We start from the raw sequence: 25,379 nt of genomic DNA, 5'->3' as shown, positions 1-25,379 counted from the left end.
GTTCCATGCAACGTAAAAACACCATATAAACAAACCAAACATGACGTCAGATGCCAAAAGAGGACTACTAGACTAGCCTATCTAAAAGTGGCAACATCACAATCAAATCAATGAAAATCAGAAATGTAAACACAAACTAGAAAGTGATGTTAGGGTATGATATATATATTTGACACCATATCCTCATTCTACGTTATATAGAGACACCCCCATGAATCAAATATGGCGTCAGGTGAAAACTTGCGTCACCTCTATCTATGTCTTCTTCGATATCTATGGCTGATCGACAGACAACAGTGAAATGTAAACAGTAACGCCACTGACGTCGGTGTCATAAGGTTACAGCTATAAACGAAAGAGCCTCTGATCTTCCTTTGACAAATTACGACCATTTACGCACATAAGGTGATCTATATTGACAACCGGAAGTTGCAGGTATGCGTAGAGGTCTTATAGAATCTATAGACGTAGTTTACTTATTGGAATTATTTAGCGGCGACGCCAGCGTTAGGCTAGGTATAGCGTAGTATAGCCTAAGGCGTACCTTAGGGTAGTCATTTTTCCTTCGTCCTGTTTATGCCCTAGGTATTTTATGCGGGAATTATAAATTTGCCATGGTAGATCTAGGGTACTTATGCGCAGCGGCCTAGACTATGGCAGCTGCGGTTTTTCTGTGCAGTTTTAGCTCCTACTACCTAGGTAGTAGGTATACCTACTTACTGAACAAGAATTTTAAGTAATAGCCTATTTATTCGGGCGACTGTAATTAACCCCCAAGGTCCAGTACTAAACATGGCATAATAGCTACATTGGACGGCCCAATCCCTAGTGGATGTCGTATCCGTGGTTACGTTCCTTGGGTAGATCTAGGGTAGTACTCCGTGGTGGCTTAGACTATGGCAGTTGCGGTTTTTCTATGCAATTTTACCTACTGAACAAGAATTTTAAGTAATATTTACTCGGACGACTGCAATTAATCCCCGAGGGGGGGATTCCCGGGCCAGTTTCCCGGGCTACTTGATGTGAAGGCTGACACGGCGGTCGGAGCTCCCGTAGTTCTGCCACGGCCTTACTGTAACCACTGTGGCTAGCGCGTGCAGCGCAACATTACCTCTTGCCAGAACATGCCGTGCTTGCCAAGAATCTTTAAATATGCGGACAATAATATAATAATAATAATATGCTTTATTTCAGCTCAGGGCCATATACATTGAATATACAAAATGCAGACAGTAACACATATTGAATATACAAAATACAGACAGTAACATACACAATCTAGATACATGAGACATGATAAAAAAGAAAAAGAAAATGAATGATCGGCACTTATCCACAAAGTAGCTGAGGTAGCATAAAATTTAGTAATCATAATACTGGTAATAACAGTAATAATATTGGTGAGAAAAAAAAATATGCATTGAGAGTAATAACAGTTTGTGCACAAATTATATAACTTAAATTTCAACTAGAGACCTTAGGTGGTTACAGTAGTCAGGTCCCGAGGGCTAAATACAAAAATTGAATATTAAAAAAAAAAAAACTTTAACTTGATAGTAATCACAGTAATAAAGAAAAATCAAAATATCAGCAATAAATGTAATAATGGCAAAAACTGCAGATGACATCTTGCCAATACAGAGATTTAAGTCCTTTAGGGGACAAAGGCCTCATTTTCCCATCTTTCCCACAATTTAGATCATCTTGCTCCACTCCTTAGGGTGCTTTGTATGAGCGAGTTGCTGCTGTTTCTCACTTGGGTTACCAGACTGGACATTTTGCCTAACAATGATTTTTAAATTGTCCAGGTGGCTTTCTATGAACATCGTGTGACGGAGTGGTAGCGGGGAGTGTTTGTGAGGCGTCTCAGAATGTCATTGTGCACAACAGTGATGCGTCTCATGGTCTCTCGGGTATAGTTCGTCCAGAGGGAACACCCATAGATACTGTAGCAGTACGAGCGGAAGAGCAGCAGTTTCACGTCTCGGTGACAGAAGGCAAACCTCCTTGCGATCATGTTGCCAGCTGCATATAGTTTACGACACCTCTGTTCAATGTCTGCCGTATCTTTTAGGTCGTCGGTGATAATGTGACCCAAATACAGAAATTCGTGCACAAATTCCAGCCGATGGTTTCCGAGGAAAATTTGTGGTTCTGCAATCTGCTTAAGCGATCTCGGGAGCAGCGACATGCACTGGGTCTTGGTTTCGTTGTAGATTATATCAAATTCCTCTGCATATTGGCGGCAAGTGTCGATGAGTCGTTGTAGACCTTGCACTGATGGGGAAATCAAAACCATATCGTCGGCATAACAGAGGTTGTTTATAGTTGTTTCATTGACAGTGCATCCAGTTAGGAGTGAGTTCAATTTGACATTCAAGGCATCTGTGTACTTATTAAACAGGTATGGAGAGAGAATGCCCCCTTGCCGAAGCCTGTTTAGGGAGCCGAAGGTGTGAGATAATACGTTATCCCATTTGACACAGAATTGCTGTGTAAGGCGCGAAGCGCCGTTCTCCCACGGCCTTACTGACAGCACACAAAAGTCGATCGTCTGCGGATATGTAGTCGCTCCCTACTTTGTTTGTTGTTGTTTTGGTATCGCCGCCATATTGGTTTTGGTTTTCTTCTGCCCGCGTATCTGTAGGTGCTCTCATTTCTAATATAGCTATATCGTTATGGCTACAGACTTATCATTTTCCTCATTTGGTTCCTTCCCCCCCCTCCCCACCCCCACATATCCAACATGTATGAGTGACCTCGGTGTGAAATTATTGCGGGTGCAGAGTGTGGGGTCAGGGCTGTAGGTAGTGGGCGTTTCTGCAGTGGGCATTTCATAGAGGGCGGGGGCCGGTGTTAGGAGAGTGTAGAACGACAGGAATGTTCTGCAGATATAAACTAACCTCCTGGTATTCATTCGTTCTGCAAACTACCCTATACCTAGGGCTACCCCAGAGAGGACATGACCTAACCGGACTTACCTTCATCGTTCAACGAACGTAGCCTTGGACGCTATGCCTAGCCTGGCCAAATGTGACTCCACCCCCACCCTTAAACCCCTTACTCTGTATTCAACCTGGAAACTGATATCATTGGGTGGGGAAAATTGTAGTAGGGTAAATGACCGAGCAGCGACATAGCAGCCACCTCTCTCAGAACACGTCCACTTCCTGAAAAAGCGCTTGAATTATGCCATTATTATGTAATTTAGGAGAAAACACTACTTCAAGAGGAACATAGTGGTCTCGGTGTGCTGCTGGTATGGGCCACAACTCTTGACTGATGCTCATGGCAGTGAATTCGAGTACTTTCTTGGGAGGGTGGCCACATTCCGGGGTTGGTGGTTGCTATGTTGCCGTTCGGTCATTTACCCTTACCAGGCTTACCTTCGTTTATCAACGAACCAAGCCTTGGATGCCATGGCCTAGCTTTGCCAAAGGTGGCTGTATTCTAAACCTGATAGGTCATCATTGGGTGGGGAAAATTGTATTATTTAACTTCTGTACCACTCCTCGACATTGAAGCGTTGGAAAGTACCCTTCGTAGATGTAAAGGTTGGGGCTAGTCTATGTTTCTATTAGCCCTAGTGTTTTTCATGTAATTTTCCCTGTAGAAGATTTCAAGGCTGACAAAAAGCCTTTATTACCAGCCAGCGTGTAGTTGCATGGTTGCCAAGAGGAAGTCACAGCATGACATGGCTCAGTGATTCTGAATAAAATAAGCCCTTTCTTTTCTGTTTTTGATAAGATCGCATGATAAACAGTTATGATTTTGGCTCATTACTCTTAAATGTTAGACATTATGATTTTGGTTCATTACCCTTAATGTTAGACTAGGCCAGGCTGCGTGTTCAAGCAAAAATTTTCCATTCAACGGTATGCTTTGTTTTAATGTCCACTGTTACTTTGGGGTTCCTTCACTGCCCCTGCCAAGCCAGGACACTACATCCTAGGTAAGGTTAGGTCAAGGTAGGTCTACTTTTGGAAATGCTTAGTGCAGTTAAGGTGCAGCCTAGGCCAGACCACATGTCCAAACACAAACTCATACCTGCAGATCTGTATTCTTAAATTTCTGGAGTTTGACCCCCCCCCCCCCCCCCCTGTTCTGCATTCTTTCCCTGCCTTAAGAATACAGATGTAGGGCTTAAAATCCCCCAAATCCATTAGTCGTGAGGGGATTAGAATATGGTCATGTCATAGATTTGTGTTTTCCCCTATCCAAAAATCCTTCTTTCCTAATTTTGGTCCCTAAAATTACAATATATAAGGCTTTATTAAGAAAGATAATGGAACTCTACTTGATAAAAAAAAAATCTACATTTTTCGCTGTTTTATATGCTCTGCTATGAAGTTTCTATAATATGTCTTGTGCAAAAATAATACTAAAATCTGTTGCATATTTAATGTTACCAAAACACTTACTGTCTCTTTTGGTTAAGCTTCAACATTCATTCCCAAGGGGCTGGTACTGAACACAGTGCTTATGGGAGTGGTTGTGGTAATAAAGTAGAATTGTTCCTACACGATATGCAAACCCTTCGTCTTTTACATTGAGAAAAAAAGAGAAAGTAATTCTCCTTGTCCCTCAGGTTTGTATAGTTAGGAAAAATACAATGTATACTTTAAAAAATTGTTATGTTCATTTGCATCAATAGTAAAAATCACCATATAATTTAAAAGCATGAAAATGTAGTATGGACATTTACAGGGTTACAGTGTACCTCCACTGGGCACCCTTCTTAATATAACCTAACTTTTAAATAGAAAAGGGTCTAACCTTTAGCATTGCACCATGCATATTCCTGGTCATGCAAAGATAGAAGACATATAGGCTATACTAGTATCCCTTTGTCACATTCCCAGAGCTTGTTTCTTCATTTCATGTGAGAATGCAAACCATTGCTTATTATTTTCACTGCCTTCTGTATGGAGGGTGATTTTCTTTTGCTGAAGTATGGATTTACCCAAAAAGAGTGAACAACAGAGGTGTGAAGGATGTGAGTGAATGTGTTGCATCCCACTGCTATTTTTCCTTCAGTAGGGGTAGGACCTGCAATCCTGGTCATCCCTGCAAAGACTACGAGTTTGTCCCCCTTGGAGTGGAGAAGGTCTGGAAAGAAGTTGAGAAAAGCAAAAGTGTTTGATGGTGTCATCAGGAGGGAGTACTTCCCCTTTGATACCACCAAGTTTGAAGATAGCTTGCATTTTTCTTAGATATACAAATCCCATTTAACGCACAAGGAAAAGAGCTGGTTTGTATATACAGTATAGGAAAAATACAAAGTATCTTTGACATTTGGTATTTTTTCATACATGTACTAGGGTCCAGAAATATGTCTTTACTCAATCAGCAAGTACATAGCTGTTATGCTATTCAAGAATGTTGTTAAACATAATCATATAATAGATTAGGTTTTGATGGTCTGATAATTACCCTACACTCTTTGTTGTTTTGTAAAATTTGAATCAAAGTGAACAAGTGCTTGTAAATTAGCTGTACCAGATATACAGAATTTAATTTCTTACTAGTGAGAAGTTTTTTTTTATGTCATGTCCATATAGAGAATGCTAGTGAAAAAGGAAGATAGTATAGACCAAGCAAGGTAATTTTGCAAACCTGTTCTTGTGCAACATCCATATCTAAATTTGTTGATACAGTTTTGTTCAGTCACTTTTTCACTGAACTAATGCCACTGACGTTTATCTTCCAGGTCCAGTCAAGAGGGACAGATCTTTGTGTGGACATAAAAAATTGAAGAATTACCAAGGTGTGGAGAGGAAGAGTGTAGAAGATAATTTCTCTCAAGCATGTTGCTTCATTTACTCCATCAAGACACACCACAGCATTTTACTCCAATTAGCATTCTGTTTTAGTACAGTATGTATAATTTATATTGTAGGAACATAATGGTAGATTAATTGAAAGGTATTGGAACTTCAAAGAAAGTTGTATTTGTAATTATACAGACATGAGTGAAAGTGAGGATGATGATAGCATTGAGAGGGCTGATGCCCCAAGTCAGACCCTGTCCTTAACCAGCTTTCTGTTTGGCAATATTGATGCTCACGGACAGCTGGAAGGAGACTTCTTTGACGGAGAATGCAAACGTCAGTTGGCCTCCCTCTCTCGACTGGGTTTGGGATCATTACTTCGCCAAGTGACGGACGATGGCGAAGACGACGACGACGAGGAAGATGAAGACCACGAGGAAGAGCAAGAAGAGATTGGGGAAAAGAGTCCCTCGGCCGTAGATTACTCCGACATCAACGAGGCAGCCGAAGATGATACATTAGCTCACCCAAGCGATGACGGCATAGATTACGATGCTGACGAAGAAGAAAGTGGAGTCAACAAGTCAGACTCGGAATTAATGCCGCCTCCTCCTCTTCCTCGATGCTCTGAAGGAGGAACAGCAGGCTTATCTCTGGCAGATCGTAAAAAACTGACCACTCCTCTGGCTGCTATGCTGCCCTCCAAGTATATGAACATTGATGTCAGGGAAATTTTCCCTGATTTTCGGGCAGATTCCGTCTTGAGATTTGCACGGTTGTTTGGTCCCGGTAAAATATCTAACCTGCCCAAGATCTGGAAGGGTGTGAAGCGCAAGAGGAAGAAAAGGCTTCTCTCTACCTCTTCAGAAAATAATAGCGGTGACGATGGATATTGTAATGAAGAGGTGTCGGTAACCGACTTTACGAAAGTTTGCGAACTTAAAGTTGGACTCGAACCATCTCCTGAAATGTGTGTGGCCGACGACAGCGTCCGATTCTCCCAGACTCAGGAGCAGGATCAGGATAGTGGGAACCAGAAAGGAGAGGGCGATAAGGCGAACGAACACGACCCCAATAAGCCTCACGAGGCTGACTGGAGGTATGGCCCGGCCCAGCTTTGGTATGACATGCTTGACGTGCCAGCAGCGGGATGTAATTTTGATTATGGCTTCAAGATTAGATTGAAAGACGAGAATGGAGCAGTGGAGAAGAATGAAGACGGCTCCGACATTGTGAAAGAAGAAAACCCAATTAAGATCTGCACGAGTGAAGGAGGAGATGAAGACTTTCCTGATGATTCCTTCCACATGGTGACCCAATACAACTGGGAGGATGATATCATATGGAATGGCGATGACATCAAGCACAAACTGAATCAGAAACGGAAGAACATGGCAGCTGGATGGGTTCCTAGTAGCTACAACAGGACTGCGCAAGCTTTCAGTCAACCCACTAAAGTTGCCACTTCATTTGCCTCCACTAAAACCAGCAAGAGCAAGAGTCAAGCACCAGTGGATGATACCTGGTATTCTATATTTCCAGTGGAGAATGAGGAACTTGTGTACGGGTTATGGGAAGATAACATTATATGGGACCCAGAGAGCATGGACTCTGTTCCAGAGCCGACGGTTTTGACGCTCGACCCCAATGACGAAAATATTATTCTCGGCATCCCCGAGGACGTAGACCCGGCAACCCTCTCACAAGGCACTGATACTCCAGTGAAGGTCAAGATTCCTCATCCTCATGTCAAGAAATCCAAGATTTTGTTGGGCAAGGCCGGTGTCATCACAACAATAGAGGAGGAGTCGCCCCCGCCTCCCCCCAAGTCCCCCGACAAGGATCCCTTCAACATTTCCAACGATGAAGCTTATCAACCTAAGTCGTCTGAGCAGACCATCAAGATGACTATGGGGGGAGGTCTTCTCCAGCATTCTACTCCAGTTGTAGAACTGCAACCGCCATTTGTTCCAACGTACATGGGAGAAAAGAAACTCCGTCTTTTCCATCGCCCACCCCTTAAGAGGTATTCGCACGGAACCCTGTCTACTCAAGGACCTCATGCTGTCTTTTCACTGACCAAGGAAATTAAGAAGAAGGCCAAGCAGAGGGAAAATGAGCGTTTAGCATCTGGTGGTGGTGACGTCTTTTTCATGAGAACTCCGGAAGATCTCACAGGCAAGGATGGAGACATTATACTACTGGAATACTGTGAGGAATATCCCCCACTTTTATCACAAGTTGGTATGGCAACGCGAATTAAGAATTATTACAAGAGGAGAGCTGGAAATGACAAAGGTCCCCCAGAATTTAGATTTGGTGAGACTGCCTATGCCCACACTTCACCCTTCTTAGGCCACATGCATCCAGGCCAAAGTATCCAGACTCTAGAAAATAATCTTTACAGAGCTTCCATGTATGAGCACAGGATACCCCCATCAGATTTCCTGATCATTAGGACGAGGAATACCTACTCCATTCGAGAGCTTGATGGCCTCTTCACTGTCGGTCAAGAGTGCCCTCTGTATGAAGTCCCCGGACCAAATTCGAAAAGAGCCAATAATTTTGTACGAGACTTTTTGCAGGTGTTTATCTATCGTCTCTTTTGGAAAAGCAAAGATACGCCACGAAGAATCAAGATGGATGAAATAAAGCGAGCATTTCCAGCCCACTCGGAGAGTTCTATCAGAAAGCGACTCAAACCTTGTGCCGATTTCAAACGCACGGGTGTTGACAGTAACTGGTGGGTGATAAAACCTGAATTCCGTTTACCCACAGAGGAAGAAATCAGAGCAATGGTTTCTCCAGAACAGTGCTGTGCATTTTTCAGCATGTGTGCAGCAGAACAGCGCTTGAAAGATGCCGGTTATGGTGACAAATTCCTTTCTGCCCTCGAAGACGAGAATGAAGACGACACGCAAAAGTTAGACGACGAAATCAAAGTGGCTCCCTGGCACACAACTAGGGCCTACATTCAGGCCGTCAGAGGCAAGTGTCTTCTTCAGTTAACTGGTCCTGCAGATCCAACTGGGTGTGGTGAGGGCTTTTCTTATATTCGTATTCCAAATAAACCAACGCAGAATAAGGAAGAACAGGAACAACAACCCAAGAGAACAGTCACCGGTACAGATGCTGATCTTCGGCGTCTTTCTCTCAACAATGCCAAAATCTCTTGAGACAGTATGGAGTGCCAGAGGACGAGATCAAGAAGCTGACTCGCTGGGAAGTCATTGATGTGGTGCGAACGTTGTCCACTGAGAAGGCCAAAGCTGGTGAAGAAGGGATGAATAAATTCTCCAGGGGTAACAGGTTTTCAATTGCGGAGCATCAGGAAAGGTACAAGGAAGAGTGTCAACGCATATTTGACCTTCAGAATCGTGTGTTGGCATCAGAAGAAGTTCTGTCCACTGATGAAGGTTCATCAGAAGAAGAGGACAATGACTCAGATATGGAAGAGAAAGGAAAGTACATTGAAAATATCCTTGCCAATAAGAAAACAACCACCCAAATGACTCTTGAGAAAGAAGAACAGGAGAGAAAGGAACTTCAGAAAATGATAATGGGGGAAGATGATAAGGATGGTGACAGAAAGAAGGGAACCAAGAAAGAGGAGGATGAAAATTCCCAGTTTGGCTTTGGGACTCCCGGTCGTCTGTTGAGGATCACTCGAACCTTCAAGACGGGCGACGGCAAAGAGTACACGAGAACGGAATTTGTCCGCAAAACGGCTGTCATCGACACTTACGTCAAAATAAGAACATCTAAAGACGAAGCATTTATAAAGAGCTTCGCTGGCCAGTTAGACGAAACTCAAAAGGAAGAGATGAAAAGAGAACGTCGTCGACTTCAGGAGCAGTTGAGAAGAATCAAAAGGAATCAAGAGAGGCAGCTGAAGGGCATCACCACACCACCAAAGCAGAAGAAACCAAAATTGAAGCCAGATTTGAAACTGAAGTGTGGGGCCTGTGGTCAAGTGGGTCACATGCGTACCAACAAGGCATGCCCAATGTATGCTGGAAACACTGCGGCTTCTCAGCCAGTCAGTGTAGCCATCACAGAAGAACAGGAGGAAGAAATGGAGAAGGATGGTATTGAGGAATCAGAAGAACTTATTAATGTTGATGGCACTAAAATTAAGTTGTCTTCCAAAGTCATCAAACATGCAGAAGAAATCAAGAGACGATCACTTGTCCTCAAAGTCCCTAAAGATCAAGTTCGCAATGCAAAGAGACGCAGAGCAGGAACTGTCGTTCACTGCGATTACCTGAAGCGAAAAGAACGGTCGGTGAATCGGCGTAGGATTGATCCTGTCATTACCCTGTCAACTATTTTTGAGGAGATGCTTAATGAGATGAGAGAAATGTCAGATGCACAGCCATTTCTGTTTCCAGTTAATATCAAACAAGTTCCAGATTATTACAACATTGTCAATCATCCTATGGATCTCTCCACTATCCGTGACAATCTCCGGCAGAAGAAATATCAGAGCCGAGAAGAGTTTTTGGGAGACATTTCACTTATCGTGGAGAATTCCAAACTTTACAATGGATCAAAGAGCACATTGACAGTCACAGCACAGAAGATGTTGGAGCTCTGTATTGATCGTTTTGCAGAGAAAGAGGAAAAGCTTATGAGATTGGAAAAGGCTATTAACCCTCTCTTAGATGACGATGATCAAGTTGCCTTTGATTACATTCTTGACAACATCGTAAACCAAAAGTTATTCTCCATGCAGGAGTCATGGCCTTTCATGAAACCTGTCAATAAGAAGAATGTCAAGGACTACTATGAGGTTATTCAGCATCCAATGGACCTGTCCACCATCGCTAAAAAAGTAAAGAATCACAAATACCATAGTCGTGCTGAGTTCTTGCACGACATGGAACTCATCCTGACAAATAGCGTTCGGTATAACGGACAGGACTCGGCCTTCACCCAAAAGGCTGAAATTCTGATACAAGTGTGCAGAGAAAGCCTCGCAGAATACGAGTCACACCTGGATGCTCTAGAAAAGAAGATTACTCTGGCTCAAGAACGTGCTTTGGAACAGGCAGAGACCGACTCTCTCGGAACTTCACTGGGTCCCGACGATGATACCAACTACACTTACGCAGAACCCGAGCAGGACCTCCCAGACCACAATCTTGGATCTCCCGACAACATTCTGACTTACTCTGGAGATGAGGACGAGGAGCACGTCAACGTAGTGGACGGCGATGGCGAAGAGCAGGAACTGATGGGATCTTCCAAACGAAGGAGAATGGAAGAAGCACACAGAACTGTGCTTGAAGAGGATCTGCAATTCAGTGAAGATGAAGAGGATCACTTTGGAGGAAGAGGAGTCGAAATTCCAGGGGAGGGCATGGAAGCTGATGGTCTGGAGCTGGAGGATGGCCATTACATGCAGCAGCAACAAGGGCCAGACGAAACACAAGGAGCTGCTGAGGCTATGGTTCAATTAGCAGCACAGTATTCCTATTACCAAGGGGAAGAAGGCATGGAAGGAGAGGAGAATCCAGGGGCACTGGCAGATGGTGGCAGTATGGAAGTGGATGCCAGTTATGATCCTTCTGTGGAGTTCTTGGGAGGCATGATGCCCTCTGAGCCACACGACGATGCCACCATCAACAACGATCTTGCGGTGTCCGACTCTGACGAGGAGGGTGGTCAGGGAGGCCAGCAGCTTGTCCAGAATCATCCACAGCCAGAGGAAGAGGATGACGGAGATGCGCTCTGGTTTTAAGGAACACAGTAGCTTTATTATTATTTCTCACCGAAAGTATCAAGAACATTGTAGATTCTATTAAAATAGCTTATGTTTTTGATAGCTGAGTTTTATAACTGCTGGTGCATTAGTAGATTTTCATGTATGGAGATGGACCATTGCAGTGGAGCTCAGTTTTATAATTATTTCCATTTTATATACATGTTACAGTTGCTGATTTAATTTAGGGTGACAGTTTTATGCAGACATATAAGAAACTTTAGTAAAAACTCACAAGTTGGACTGATTCAGGGAGTGGTATTGTACTCTCAGAAAGCCCCAGTTTTTGTAAGGAAACCTTTTGTGTGCAATTTTGATGATAATTAATTTGGGTATGCTATTCATTTGTTTTTATATGTGTGTACCAAAGCATTTAGTACATAGTTATCAGACAGTATCTGGTAACGATACATATATCACATCCATTGAATATTTTTGTGTATGTACATATTTTAGAGAAGAAGAGAGAGAAAGATAGTGCCAGTGATACTTGTGCACTGTTACGTAATAGTAATTTATTTCTTGTAAAGTTTGCTGTTACAAAATAATTACGCAAGTATTTCATTGCAACAATTCAGAATTCACATACGTTTAATGTATATTTATTATGCTTGAGAGAGTAACAGTGTATGCTGGGTACATGTAACACAGAATATACTAAAAAGTGCAATATTCAAATGAAAACCTTGTCGTGGGATGTACAAGTTTACTCAAAATGAAGTCCAAGAGTTTTCAGGACCAGTTATTTTTTAATCTTGTTATAATAAACCTTATGTTCTTGTTATTTTTGTTTCTCATTATGACTGAAGATGGTGGTTGAGCATCCTTTTTGGGTGGGAAGTGCGTTGTGGCAGAGTGGTTCAGAAGAATAGCAATGGTCTTTGGGAAGAAGGCACATGGCTGTGGCCCTGGTTGTCAAAGTCAGTTGCAAATAAAAGTATGTTTTATTCTTTTTCTTTGACAGTTGCGGGTTCTTTAAGTTTTATTCTCTTCCTGTGCTCAGTATGTCACAACAACCTTGCTGTTGCTGAGTTGTTGTCTTTGGCATAACTTGAATGGCCTGGTCATTGCACGTCATAAAATTTATACCTTAAGATTCTCTGCAAAACCTTCTCCTACCTTCTGGATATCTATACCACCCATACTCTCCGAGGTGAAGAAAATGTAGTTGAACATGATGGGTACTTTTCTTTTCACCTTTTTTAGGCACTTCCACACTTTAGGCCTTTTTTTAAATTGCAATGCCATTGCTTTATAAAGTATGTACAATGCTCTTGGCAGTCCCAAAACAACAGCGTACAACATGTGTTGGAGTTTAAGCTTCACTGCATCCAACAAACGTGTCTGGTGTTCTTGAATTTGGTAACTTTATAAACCCAACTGGATGTTAAATTGAAAGTGAAGAAGTGTAACTCGTGAGCTTTTACTGAACGGTCTTATGTGTGAGCAAAGATTTTAATCTTGTAAATATTTTTATGGCGAGTTATCTTCTGTGACAGTTTTCTTATGAATAAAAGATCTGTAATATAGTACAGTCATATTAGCAACAAAACTTGACAACTGAGCCAACTTTCACTTTCATTTAATGCTGCTGTAAATTATAAAAAAGTTTTTTTTTTTTTTTTTTTTATCAGATTTTGGTAGTCTACATTTGTTCAAATCACAAATCATTGTCCTTATAAACTAAAGCCTTAATTTTGGTATTAGGCAGGTAAATTAAACCCCAGAATCTCAGGTGAGACCAGAATGGAAATTAGGTGACAGGAAGCGCCCAGCTAGGGAAAGCTCTTCAGATCAAAACCTTCCTTGTGATGTCATATTTGTTTCAGGTGTATTGGTTTTATTTTCTGTTCCCACATCTTTATCACATTTGCCCATAACATGTTTCTTTCTTTCCAGGCTGATTTCCCTTTGGGGCCATCTTGTGTTTATGAAATCTGTTGACTCTGTCCATAAGGGTTTTCAGCTGAAGATTTAAAGAAATAAAGAAATAGACATAGACCCTTTGCTTAATTTGCAATTGCAGACTGCTGGAGATGCAAACTATATTTGACAAGTTTCTTTGTGGGACATATCTCTTGTGCCTAGGTACCTAAGTACATTGTCAAAGAAGTGGTTGTTGTCTGGTAGAAAGAGAACTCCCCCTTAGCCAAGGAATCTTCACAGTCATCTAATTGCCACTTTGAACTTGAGATTCATCGGTAGGATTGTCACACTCATGCTGAATATTAAGGCTTTAGTGACAGATCATACAAAACTTTATTTTTTTTATGCATATTTTAGGTTAAGGGGGAAACCCTTTGAGTTTATGTTTTGACAAATTGCATGCATCATGCTGAGATTTCTGTGTACACTACCTACAATTGTCATATTTTATAATGAAAATATATTTACATACTGTAATGCATTGTTTATTTTTTCACCAGTTGTATCACTTATTGAATATTTTCACCATGAATAATTTAGCCATCCTCTAGCTTGAGTTAAATTTTAAAATAATGATACTTTAATGTAGAGTACAACTCTTCTTTTATAAAAGCAGTTTTCTTTGGGGTTGACCAGTGTCTGGACAATACAGATTTTCTCATTAGTAATGGTAAAGGATGCAGTCCTATTAGCAGCTATCTCTTGTAAACTGTTGTGTCTGATAGTCTATTGGTAGCATATGCACCTCCTTGGTGCAGAGGCATACTAAATGCAATTGATTTTTTGTTTTTACCTCTTATTCTGTACAGAACAATCCCATTTGCATCAACAAGTTTTATCTGATTAGATCGCTTTTGCCTATGAATGGCGGTATCATTATCTGAGCACTCCATATCTGCCTTCTTTCCATTGTACAACTCCAAAACTTCAGTGTTGCAGTCTGCCTTTCTCTCTCTCTTTGCCTTTGTGGAGTTAATATTGTGCCACTTTTTTGTCTTTTATTAGTTTTTTTTTTTTTTACTTAGTATATTCCCTTCTTTTTTTTCAAGCGCCTCAGCGGCGTGGTTGGTATGGTATTAGCGTCCCACCTCAGTGGTCGCGGGTTCGATTCTCGGCCATTCCATTGAGGAGTGAGAGATGTGTATTTCTGGTGATAGAAGTTCACTCTCGACGTGGTTCGGAAGTCACGTAAAGCCGTTGGTCCCGTTGCTGAATACCCGCTGGTTCCATGCAACGTAAAAACACCATACAAACAAAAACGTAAGCCAGGTTTTTCCCATGGGACAGAACTCTGTTCCTTCTGTGGTTTTTATTTGCTGTGAGGATTAACTTTGCCAGAGTTATTATCAATACTGCTTTTGCCTGATTTTTCTACCAAATGGGGTTTTGTTTAGAATTGTGATTTCTAACGCAACAAGATTTTGACACTGGCTCTTTGAAGAATTAATGCTGATCAAAGTGTTTTCTTTTATTTCAACTGGTGCTACGTATATTTAAGTGATGGTGAAGTGGTTAGTTAAATATACTTTTAAAATTCATTCAAAATCAATTTGTGTAATGCAGTTAGAACCTCAAAATTCAAGCAACTGTGCAATGCGTTATTACTCTAAAATAATTCACATAATTCACCTTCTATTATACTAATTTATTTATATTTTTATCAATTTATTAATTTTTATTATTTTTACATTATAATAACTGATACCTTCTTTATTTATTTCCTTTTATTTTCTCTAATTTGAAATTAACGCCACTTTCTTTGGAAGCTTGACTTTCAAGTCAATGACCCTTGCAGGCTTGTTTCATATATACTGTATTTATCAATATATTTACGTATGCATACATGTATACACACAGTAGTAGTTTTGAAATAATCATCAACCAAGCAGATTTTTGCAACCAATAATGATTTTTCGGATGAAAATGTTTTATTGATATCCATGGGGGCCATGTTACTAGATGCTCCCACCCCCTGAATCCGCCACTGACTGGTGCCTACTGTGCTGAAAAATATATTTTCATGAACAAAATAAGCTTCTGTAGGTAAGAGAGAGAAACAAGGAAAATCAATGGCATAACTGTATAACGTTCCTGAGTCAGTCACAGCCTTGACAGATATATTTGAGATCGATAATGGTCTGATAATAGATTAGTTTAGTAACATCACGTGACATTAGATTATAATGATGACATGTTACCAGAGGAGACTATGAGGTACGTAGGCCTACAATCAAGGACTGTACATAGTTTGCTATAATTATATTGACTATTTACATCAATACATATTAAATTTCTACTCTTATACTACTGCTGAGAGGAAAGATAACTGTGAAGGTAGTATACTAATATACTATTTACTGGATTTCATAGGTGTCATTGTCTCATGAATATCTAGGACTGTCAGAAAGAAATACGGTCGTATGTTGTATGTTTCAATTTGAAACGTTATCTACACTTGTTCAGACAATGGTGGTTTTATTTTGTGTTGTTAAAATCAACCATCCTGACTGATAATATTGTTGTTCCTATTTTTAGCAAAGGTTAGAACGCTAACTATTTCCTAAATGAACTCCCTTATGACACAGTTATGATGGAATTTTATTTTGAAGTCATAAATTATCATCAGGGCTTCACATGTTGATAACAGTCGATGATGATGACTTTCAGAATACAACGGAAGTCATCGCCGGTTTTCAAACTTACGAATAAGATGTCATAGATTAAACTGAGAACTGTCCGTTGACATACGAACTGTTTTTGTTAATAATGTTCAATATATTACATGCGTTCTAAGCTTCCTTTGGGAAAACCTGATTTACTCAGCCTATTCATCGTCGGGAAAATCTATCAAACACTCTCCGATAATACAACGTTACTCGGCTTCGTTCAAGAGCATCCTCCTCATTAATTTTAATAGTTGATTTATGATCAATATCTTATCATTTTTAGGCTCATTTTTTTAGCAAAAAGCGTGCTAACCAGTTATTTGAAAAACATAAAAATCAAAGATGAAAAGAACGAAACGGAACGAAGCCGAGGGTATCGTAATCGAACGCAGCGCCGATTGCTTCGGTTTTCGTCGCGCCATCATCATCATTACCTTCTTGAACGCAACCTTCCTTGTCAACGAAAACAACAATAAGAAAAATCTAAACATTGAAAGTTCTTAAAAGGTCGTGTGACAGTGACGCATTAATTCGTATTTTGTGCATAACGGAGACGATCCCACATGGAACCCAGCATCAGGTAAGACGAGATAAACCCTATTTATCTTAATAAATCAACGAAAGAGTCAAATTAAGCCCGTAAATGTCAAGGAACTTGTTTAAAAGAGGCCGCAGCTGTCGATGATGCAATAAAAGCTAAGGGGGACCTCTTGCGTCAACAGATTATACCCATATGACGATCTTTATGCCTCTAAACCCAGACGATTTAGATGATGCCCCGCCTTCCTCTGTGGGTATTTAGGTGAGGTAAGGTAAGGCTAGTTCTTGAATATACTACCTAGGTAGGGTAACCGTGGTAAGCCTTAGCCTATACCTAGTTAGGTATTTCAGGCTAATAGATATCCTATTACTAGGTAGGTAGGCCAGGGCCTGGTTTAGGTTAGGTTAGATGTTAAGTATTTAATGTCGTGCCATATTAATATTTTTTTTATCAGGATACCCCACTTTAAACCTTAGTTAACGCGGCCTGATTCCCGCCAATGGAAAGCTTACCACCTTATTACCCCCCCCCCCCCCGGCCAGGTCAGAGGACGGTGCCTTATTAAGTCAGGTTAGGTACGTAAGGTCTGGGTAAGTCAGGACCTGACATTATATATAAAAGGCTAGGTCTATTTATATTCGTAGAACCTCTCCCGGTCAGCGTTTGGTTGGGATAAGGCTGCGCAACTGCCTATTACTAGTCAGACTAACCTAGCCTGTGTTTACCATAAGTCAGTACTATCCTAGGACAGCTGTATGCCTAGGTATAGGCTAGCTGCAAGAATGCTCGGCTCAAAATACGGAGTTATGCTGTGTCGTTATATTTTATTTAGATATACCAGCAATAGGTATTATAATAGAGCAGTGCAGGGAGCTATTTTTTTATTGATTAGGTTTTTGACTGAACAATACAGAAAATGATGTAGTATATACCTAATGCAGCATAGGTGAGATAATTTGAGAAAATGACCGAAACACCTTGAAAAATTTGACTGTCTTTTGTTTATGATTTTACATTCATCTCCAAAAGGGGCTGGTTCTTGACACTCTGCCCCACAGAGTTTTTCTGTAAAATTACCTGTCTTGGGAAAACCTTAGAAACTCGGCCAATTCATTGTCTGTTTGTGGTAGTCTTAGCATCCGCCATTTTTCTCTCTTTATGGAAGCTCTTATGTTCTATAAGATTCCCCGATCTCAATAACATCAATGTATTTATATACACACAAAACCCAATCCAGAAAAATTAATACAAATTTTCCCCAATAATGGATAACAAAAAACAAACGCGCCCCGTGCCCAGTATATCATCCCACAAAAACAACAACAAAAAAATAGAGAGGGGATGGAAAAAGGAAAAAAAGGTGCAAAACGCTTACTAAGCGATCCAACCCAGTGACACTCAGATTCTCTCTCTCTCTCTCTCTCTCTCTCTCTCTCTCTCTCTCTCTCTCTCTCTCTCTCTCTCTCTCAGGGCGTTACTCACAACAACCAAAAACCCTCGCTCACATTATTACAATGTCCGTCAAATTTTGAGAGACATCAAAACAAAAACCCCCTTCGAGTAAATTCATCACAAACAAAAAAAATGAATAAAAGTGAAAAAAAAAATAAAGAAGGAAAAAGGAAGAAAGAAAACTTGAAAATGCACTCACTCACATCTTCATATGACTGGAAACCGAATTTGTATACGCATCACAAAAATGTGTAGCCCATTCACCACACTCGCAAAACACTAATATGTCAAAAATTAAACTTTTTCCCCTCACGTTTTAAAACACTGCTTTTCATGAATCACTAACCGGCTAACACTGAGATGCAGAGAGATACCCAAGTAACCCAACACTTTCAACACCACACTAAACCATTGAATCAGCAAAAAGAACCCCGAGTTGCCTGTGACATGATTATAACCCCTTTTCCTACCAAAAAATATATGTCTAACTAGTCACCAGTCTCTTTGTTAGTGTACCTACAGCCTATAAAATTTATAAAAAGCTTGTTAAACCACTGCCGCCACCACTTAACCCCCGCCCCCCCTTTTGACAAAACTACACATATTAACAATTCTTACCTGTGGCAGCAGGCGCCCTCTATCTGCAAGCATGTCACTATGCTATTAAGCTCACATAAATACAAAAATATACTATTTATTACCCAAAGCAGATGAACATAAAATGGAACAGAATGATTAATAAGTCATAGTGATAAAAACCCAAGTCTGCCCCACAAAGAAAACTATTAAGTTATTCCACTCTCCCAGACTCAAAATGTCAATTGTTACATTGTATTAGTCAAGTTAGGGAATCCCGTCTCTAGTATCATGGTATAGAGCATATCTGTAATAAAGATATATTCGTTACATTTCTTATAACACAATATTAAGTAAAGAGATACACTTCACACTTCTTTCTTTTCAAAGGCAACTGTTTCTAAGTCATTTAAAATATGTGCCATACGTTGAGATGGGGGTTTTCTCCCGACACTTGGCGTTCTCTCAACCGTCTTTCTTCCTATCACAAAGGAATGTGTCTTTCCCTCAAGTGCCTCGATCGGTCAGACCTGTGACATCCATACAAATGAATGTACATACCCACCACGCCTCAAAACCGCCTGTGGCAACAGTACGGACAGCCACCAGCTTAAAAACTCATACGCATCAGATTCTTTCATTCAAGAAGGCTGCCTCTACAGTTCACTCTGTCTCCAAGCAAGAGCAGCTGACACATCACTTCATACCTATAAGACCTGTGTACCTTTCCTCCTCTGTTCTGGCTTACATTTGTACATTTCTGGCATCAGTTTGAATTGCAGTTGCAGTTTAGAATATTTTGTTAATAAAAAACCATAATAGCAAATATCCCTGAGCAGAATTGCTATTTAGAACGTGAGAGAATGGTATGTGTAATACCAACTTTCAACCATGGAAGGAATAACAAATCTTTTGCATAGTATCAACATATGCCTGACTTGTCTTTTCTATAAAAAATGACTGAAACAACAGTACATCAGTGGCTAAGCATCTTGAAAGGGGTAACATCTTAATAAAGAGACACTCAGCTTGTAGAAAAAAAATTAGACACTGTGAAAGTGACCTTGAAATGGTCTAGTTAATAGTCCAAAAAATTTTAACTTCTTCAGAAATTGGTAAGAGGAGAGGCGAGGCAATCACGCCAACTATAGGGTAGCTTGTAGGGTATACTGTAGTTGACTTCTACCGGAAAATCTTGTTCCCTTTTCAGAATTCTTAAGCACAGTTAGTTATTTAATTTGTACAGTTCTTACTGCAATTAAAATAAGTGAGAAATTTACTTTATTAGGGTAGATTATGGACAAAAAGACAGTTTGGGTCACAATCCATTGTCATGTAATTCCATGGCATTTTAAGTTCGGAAAATTCAATAAAACTTTTGAATTTTTTATTTTGATGGTTGAAGAGCTTCACCCTCATTAAATACTAATATAATTTAGTTTGCAAGTGAGAATTATTGAAGAACTTTTAATGAATTATTACAATGTCCGTCAAATTTTGAGAGACATCAAAACAAAAACCCCCTTCGAGTAAATTCATCACAAACAAAAAAAATGAATAAAAGTGAAAAAAAAAAATAAAAAAAAAAAATAAATAAAGAAGGAAAAAGGAAGAAAGAAAACTTGAAAATGCACTCACTCACATCTTCATATGACTGGAAACCGAATTTGTATACGCATCACAAATATGTGTAGCCCATTCACCACACTCGCAAAACACTAATATGTCAAAAATTAAACTTTTTCCCCTCACGTTTTAAAACACTGCTTTTCATGAATCACTAACCGGCTAACACTGAGATGCAGAGAGATACCCAAGTAACCCAACACTTTCAACACCACACTAAACCATTGAATCAGCAAAAAGAACCCCGAGTTGCCTGTGACATGATTATAACCCCCTTTTCCTACCAAAAAATATATGTCTAACTAGTCACCAGTCTCTTTGTTAGTGTACCTACAGCCTATAAAATTTATAAAAAGCTTGTTAAACCACTGCCGCCACCACTTAACCCCCGCCCCTCCTTTTGACAAAACTACACATATTAACAATTCTTACCTGTGGCAGCAGGCGCCCTCTATCTGCAAGCATGTCACTATGCTATTAAGCTCACATAAATACAAAAATATATTATTTATTACCCAAAGCAGATGAACATAAAATGGAACAGAATGATTAATAAGTCATAGTGATAAAAACCCAAGTCTGCCCCATCATTTTTCTCTCCCAGACTCAAAATGTCAATTGTTACATTGTATTAGTCAAGTTAGGGAATCCCGTCTCTAGTATCATGGTATAGAGCCCATCTGTAATAAAGATATATTCGTTACATTTCTTATAACACAATATTAAGTAAAGAGATACACTTCACACTTCTTTCTTTTCAAAGGCAACTGTTTCTAAGTCATTTAAAATATGTGCCATACGTTGAGATGGGGGTTTTCTCCCGACACTTGGCGTTCTCTCAACCGTCTTTCTTCCTATCACAAAGGAATGTGTCTTTCCCTCTGCCTCGATCGGTCAGACCTGTGACATCCGTACAAACGAATGTACATACCCACCACGCCTCAAAACTGCCCATGGCAACAGTACGGACAGCCACCAGCTTAAAAACGCATACGCTGCCTCTACAGCTCACTCTATCCAAGCAAGAGCAGCTGACACGATATGTAATTCACTAGCACATCACTTCATACCTATAAGACCTGTGTACCTTTCCTCCTCTGTTCTGGCTTACATTTGTACATTTCTGGCATCAGTTTGAATTGCAGTTGCAGTTTAGAATATTTTGTTAATAAAAAACCATAATAGCAAATATCCTTGAGCAGAATTGCTATTTAGAACGTGAGAGACTTGTATGTGTAATACCAACTTTCAACCATAGAAGGAATAACAAATCTTTTGCATAGTATCAACATATGCCTGACTTGTCTTTTCTATAAAAAATGACTGAAACAACAGTACATCAGTGGCTAAGCATCTTGAAAGGGGTAACATCTTAATAAAGAGCCACTCAGCTTATAGAAAAAAATTAGGCACTGTGAAAGTGACCTTGAAATGCACTAGTTAATTATCCAAAAAATTTGATCTTCTTCAGAAATTGCTGAGAGGAGAGGCGAGGCAATCACGCCAACTGTAGGGTAGCCTATAGGGTATACTGTAGTTGACTTCTACCAGAAAATCTTGTTCCCTTTTCAGAATTCTTAGGCACAGTTAGTTATTTCATGTGTACAGTTCTTATTGCAATTAAAATAAGTGAGAAATTTACTTTGTTAGGGTAGATTATGGACAAAAAGACAGTTTGGGTCACAATCCATTGTCATGTAATTCCATGGCATTTTAAGTTCGGAAAATTCAATAATTTTGAATTGTTTATTTTGATGGTTGAAGAGCTTCACCCTCAGTAAATACTAATATAATTTAGTTTGCCAGTGAGAATTATTTAGGAACATTTAATGAATTATAAGAAATTTTATATAGTGTTGTAGCTTATAATCAGACTAAGTGCAGTTGCTAAATAATCATTAGAACATTTATGATGCAAACCAAACTATTTATAGGGGTTGGGTAACAACATACCACCTACTAGTAATGCTGGTTAATGATACCCATTTTAATTTATCTCATATAGGGTAGGAAATGTTGAATAGTACTTTTTGAATATTCCTTTATAATGTGGACTGTTTACCACCAGTGTTTAGTAAGACTTTTCAGTTCCCATATAGGTGAAAGACAAAATGTGTGGTAGTGTTTTTCAAGGTGGGTTGGTATTATGGGAAGATATTTTGGGTAGAGGTTTTGGAGTTGAAGGGTCTATTATATTCCAGAGAATTCAAAAGCGCATTCAAGACTGATGCTAATGGTGCAGTATTTGTAAAAGGTTGATGTTCCATTGATGAGTTTTTTTTTTTTTATTACTCAGTGAACGTTAACAGACGTTTTCCTTGCAAAAAAGGTCCTGTGTTTATTTATTTATCTTTATTCTTTTGTTTTTTCTTCTGTACAATGTATATGTCACAAGGAAAGGTGAGTTCCTATTGTATATATTTTCTCATAATGCAATACATTCTTGCTGTTCATTTCAGTGTATGAGCACCATTTGCTAACATAATATTTTGTATTTTTGGTTTGTGTTGCGTTTCCATTAGTTCCTCACGCATTTTGTCACAGAAACCAGTATATATAATTGTGCCACCCGCATGTATTCACTAGCTTTCGTTAACAGCCCCCCCCCCCCCCACCCCCCCCCCCCCGTTTCCCCCAACCCCCTGCTTAAAATAAGCAGGTCAGCCAATAGTTGTTCTGTTCAATGTTGTGTGTGAAGTATTGCATGCTTATCGTAAAGTATACAGACGACACAGCAATTATAAAGTGTTCCGTAAGTATACCAGACATTCTAATTCTTCACAAAACAACACCCTTTTGGCGGGGTGCATTTTCAGCGCCATTGAGGAAGAAATAGACTGAAAAACCGAGAGGAAGATAGAGAGAAAGACAGAGACGCCCTTTCTCTAATGTCACCGCTCCCCCTCGCGACGTGCTCGTTGTTGCCAGCACTGAGATGATGCAATCAGAAGCCATAGCAGTGATGAGGAAGGGTCCTATCTCGCAGAGAACGGCGCTCCTGAGCGATGGAGAGACGGAGGATGAGGTGGTCGAGTTCGACTCCTGCAGGATCAAGTAAGGAATGTTTGTGTGTGTGTTTGTTTGTGCTTGTGTGTCCCGTTCCAGCCCTGTAGGGAATTTTGGTTGCTGGGTTTGTTTATTATTATTTATCTGGAAGCATATAGGCAGGTGCTAAAGCCTGCTTGATCCTACCAACAGCCATAAGTTGACTTTTCCTAAAGCTGAACTAACTTTCGTAAGATGTTTAATAATATTCAATTTTATTATAATAACAGTTATTTAAAGATTATTTATTACCCGTTCATGAATTAATTGGTCATTTAGTGAGTTTATTACGTCTAAATATTGATTTTTGGGGGTAAAATTGTTTGGGTAACGAACATCATTTTGAAATTACGCTTTATCGAATCTGTTGTCTGTTATGATGACGTAGGAATTGTGTGTGGTGTGTGTGTGAGAGAGAGAGAGAGAGAGAGAGAGAGAGAGAGAGAGAGAGAGAGAGAGAGAGATTGTGCTGGTATGTGGCGTTGGTGGTTAGATTAAACTGCTTAAATTACGCGGAAAACTCCCAAAAAGGTTCTTATTTGGAAAGCTAACGACTTCCTGAATCATATAACCAAATACGTTTAGCTATTCTTTTGGGGGGTGGGGGGGAGAGCTCTTCTTGTGGCCAGGGCATTTGCCCTGTGCATTATGACCATAAGGAACTCCTTTTGGGGGAGAAGGGGAGGACCTCTTTAACGTCGTAAGCCTAGCTTTCAACTGTTAAGTAAGGATCTGTGTATATCCCGGGACAATTTAATGAAAACGACTTGATGTGGGAATTTCGGACGAATTTTCCTCCTTCCCGTCCGAGGAACCTTAAAATATCTTCGTCTATGTAATGGACCGGTTTTTAGTAAGCTCTTAGACCCCCCCCCCCCCCCCCCCCCCCCACAGGACGTAGTCCATAGAGTCTCCTTGGTAGACCCACTAGGACTAGAGTATAAGGCGGTCCTGTATATGAGGCGTCCTTTCAGTGCCCCTATTCATTGCCCGAAGGTGGGCGAGATTTCTGAAGGTCAGTCTTCCAGCAAAAGGTGGATGTCTGCGGTTAACTCTTCTCGGATTTCAATCTGTGATTCTTTTTTTCTCGTGTGGAGGATTAGGCTTATAGCACGCGGCTTTTCTTAAATTTCTACGCCAAATTGTTTTTAATTTGATCATTTACTCTCTCTCTCTCTCTGGATGCAGAGATACTCATTGATACTACATATGAGGCAATAAAGCAGCATACCTACGAAGAAATAAATTACGATATGACAACAGAAAAGCAAATCCCGAAGAGGCTCTACCCAGATCTATACAATGACGGGAAAGAGGAAAAAATAGACAAGAAAGACAAAATCTGCAACCTTTTGAAAAGAGGGAATTGCAGATTTGGAGAAAGATGTTACTACAAACATCCTAAGATATGTCAAAACTATGAAATATATGGTAAACTGTGCCATACTTAGAGGGATTTATGGGGATGATTGCAGAGATCTGCATCCAAAAATATGTAAAACCTAAAAGAAGGAAAAGGATGTAAGTTCGACAAAAAATGCATATATGCACCCTGTAGCCATGAATCATAATCAAATAAATAACCAACCAAGTAATAAAATCCAAAATAAGAAAGAAACAAATAAAGAGAGAAATCAAGAATATCAGGTAAAAGAGAAAGCAAACCACCAATGAGATATGCAGAGGTGTCAGCAAAAAAAATTCAAAGCATCAGCTCGAAATTCTACTCAAGAGATAATAACTGTATTTATTATGCAAGAGGATATTGCAGAAACGGAGAAAATTGCAGATTCAGACACAAAATGAATAATTATGATGAAGGAAGATCAAATATTATGGAAAATTGGAAAAATTGGATTTTTTAATGTCAGAATTTCTGGAAATGAAAAAAAGAACAACATACCAGAACAGGAAAGAGACATGGGAAAATCCTTATTACTACCAGTATTAAATGAAGGAGAAAACACGCAAACCATCATAGTGATGAATGCGCAGGGTTTAGTACGAGTAAC

The 25,379-nt window shown here is 39.9% G+C and overlaps 2 protein-coding genes across 5 annotated transcripts in view; both read left to right on the top strand.

The window, feature by feature from the left end:
• The first annotated feature begins 278 nt into the window (after positions 1–278).
• Positions 279–13,938, top strand: LOC135214283 (transcription initiation factor TFIID subunit 1-like). The gene is given in 3 exon segments (XM_064248404.1): positions 279–405; positions 5,711–8,936; positions 8,939–13,938. Coding segments are annotated over 2 exon segments (5,544 nt in total). The 5' UTR covers positions 279–405; positions 5,711–5,968; the 3' UTR covers positions 11,515–13,938.
• A 569-nt stretch (positions 13,939–14,507) lies between these two features.
• LOC135214284 (transmembrane ascorbate-dependent reductase CYB561-like) overlaps positions 14,508–25,379 on the top strand; it is a 46,999-nt gene continuing 36,127 nt past the window's right edge. Inside the window, exons 1-2 of one of the 4 annotated variants that reach the window (XM_064248405.1) lie at positions 14,508–14,721; positions 23,139–23,376. In XM_064248405.1, the coding sequence (XP_064104475.1) occupies positions 23,258–23,376 (119 nt within the window). In that variant the 5' untranslated portion in view covers positions 14,508–14,721; positions 23,139–23,257. Of the gene's footprint in view, positions 14,722–16,543; positions 16,708–23,138; positions 23,377–25,379 lie in introns of those variants that run through there. The other 3 variants (XM_064248406.1, XM_064248411.1, XM_064248410.1) reach the window with 3 other exon arrangements.

The sequence above is a fragment of the Macrobrachium nipponense genome, chromosome 45 (assembly GCF_015104395.2).
Source record: "Macrobrachium nipponense isolate FS-2020 chromosome 45, ASM1510439v2, whole genome shotgun sequence".
NCBI classification, from domain to species: domain Eukaryota; kingdom Metazoa; phylum Arthropoda; class Malacostraca; order Decapoda; family Palaemonidae; genus Macrobrachium; species Macrobrachium nipponense.
This window is presented reverse-complemented; position numbering and strand designations above follow the sequence as displayed.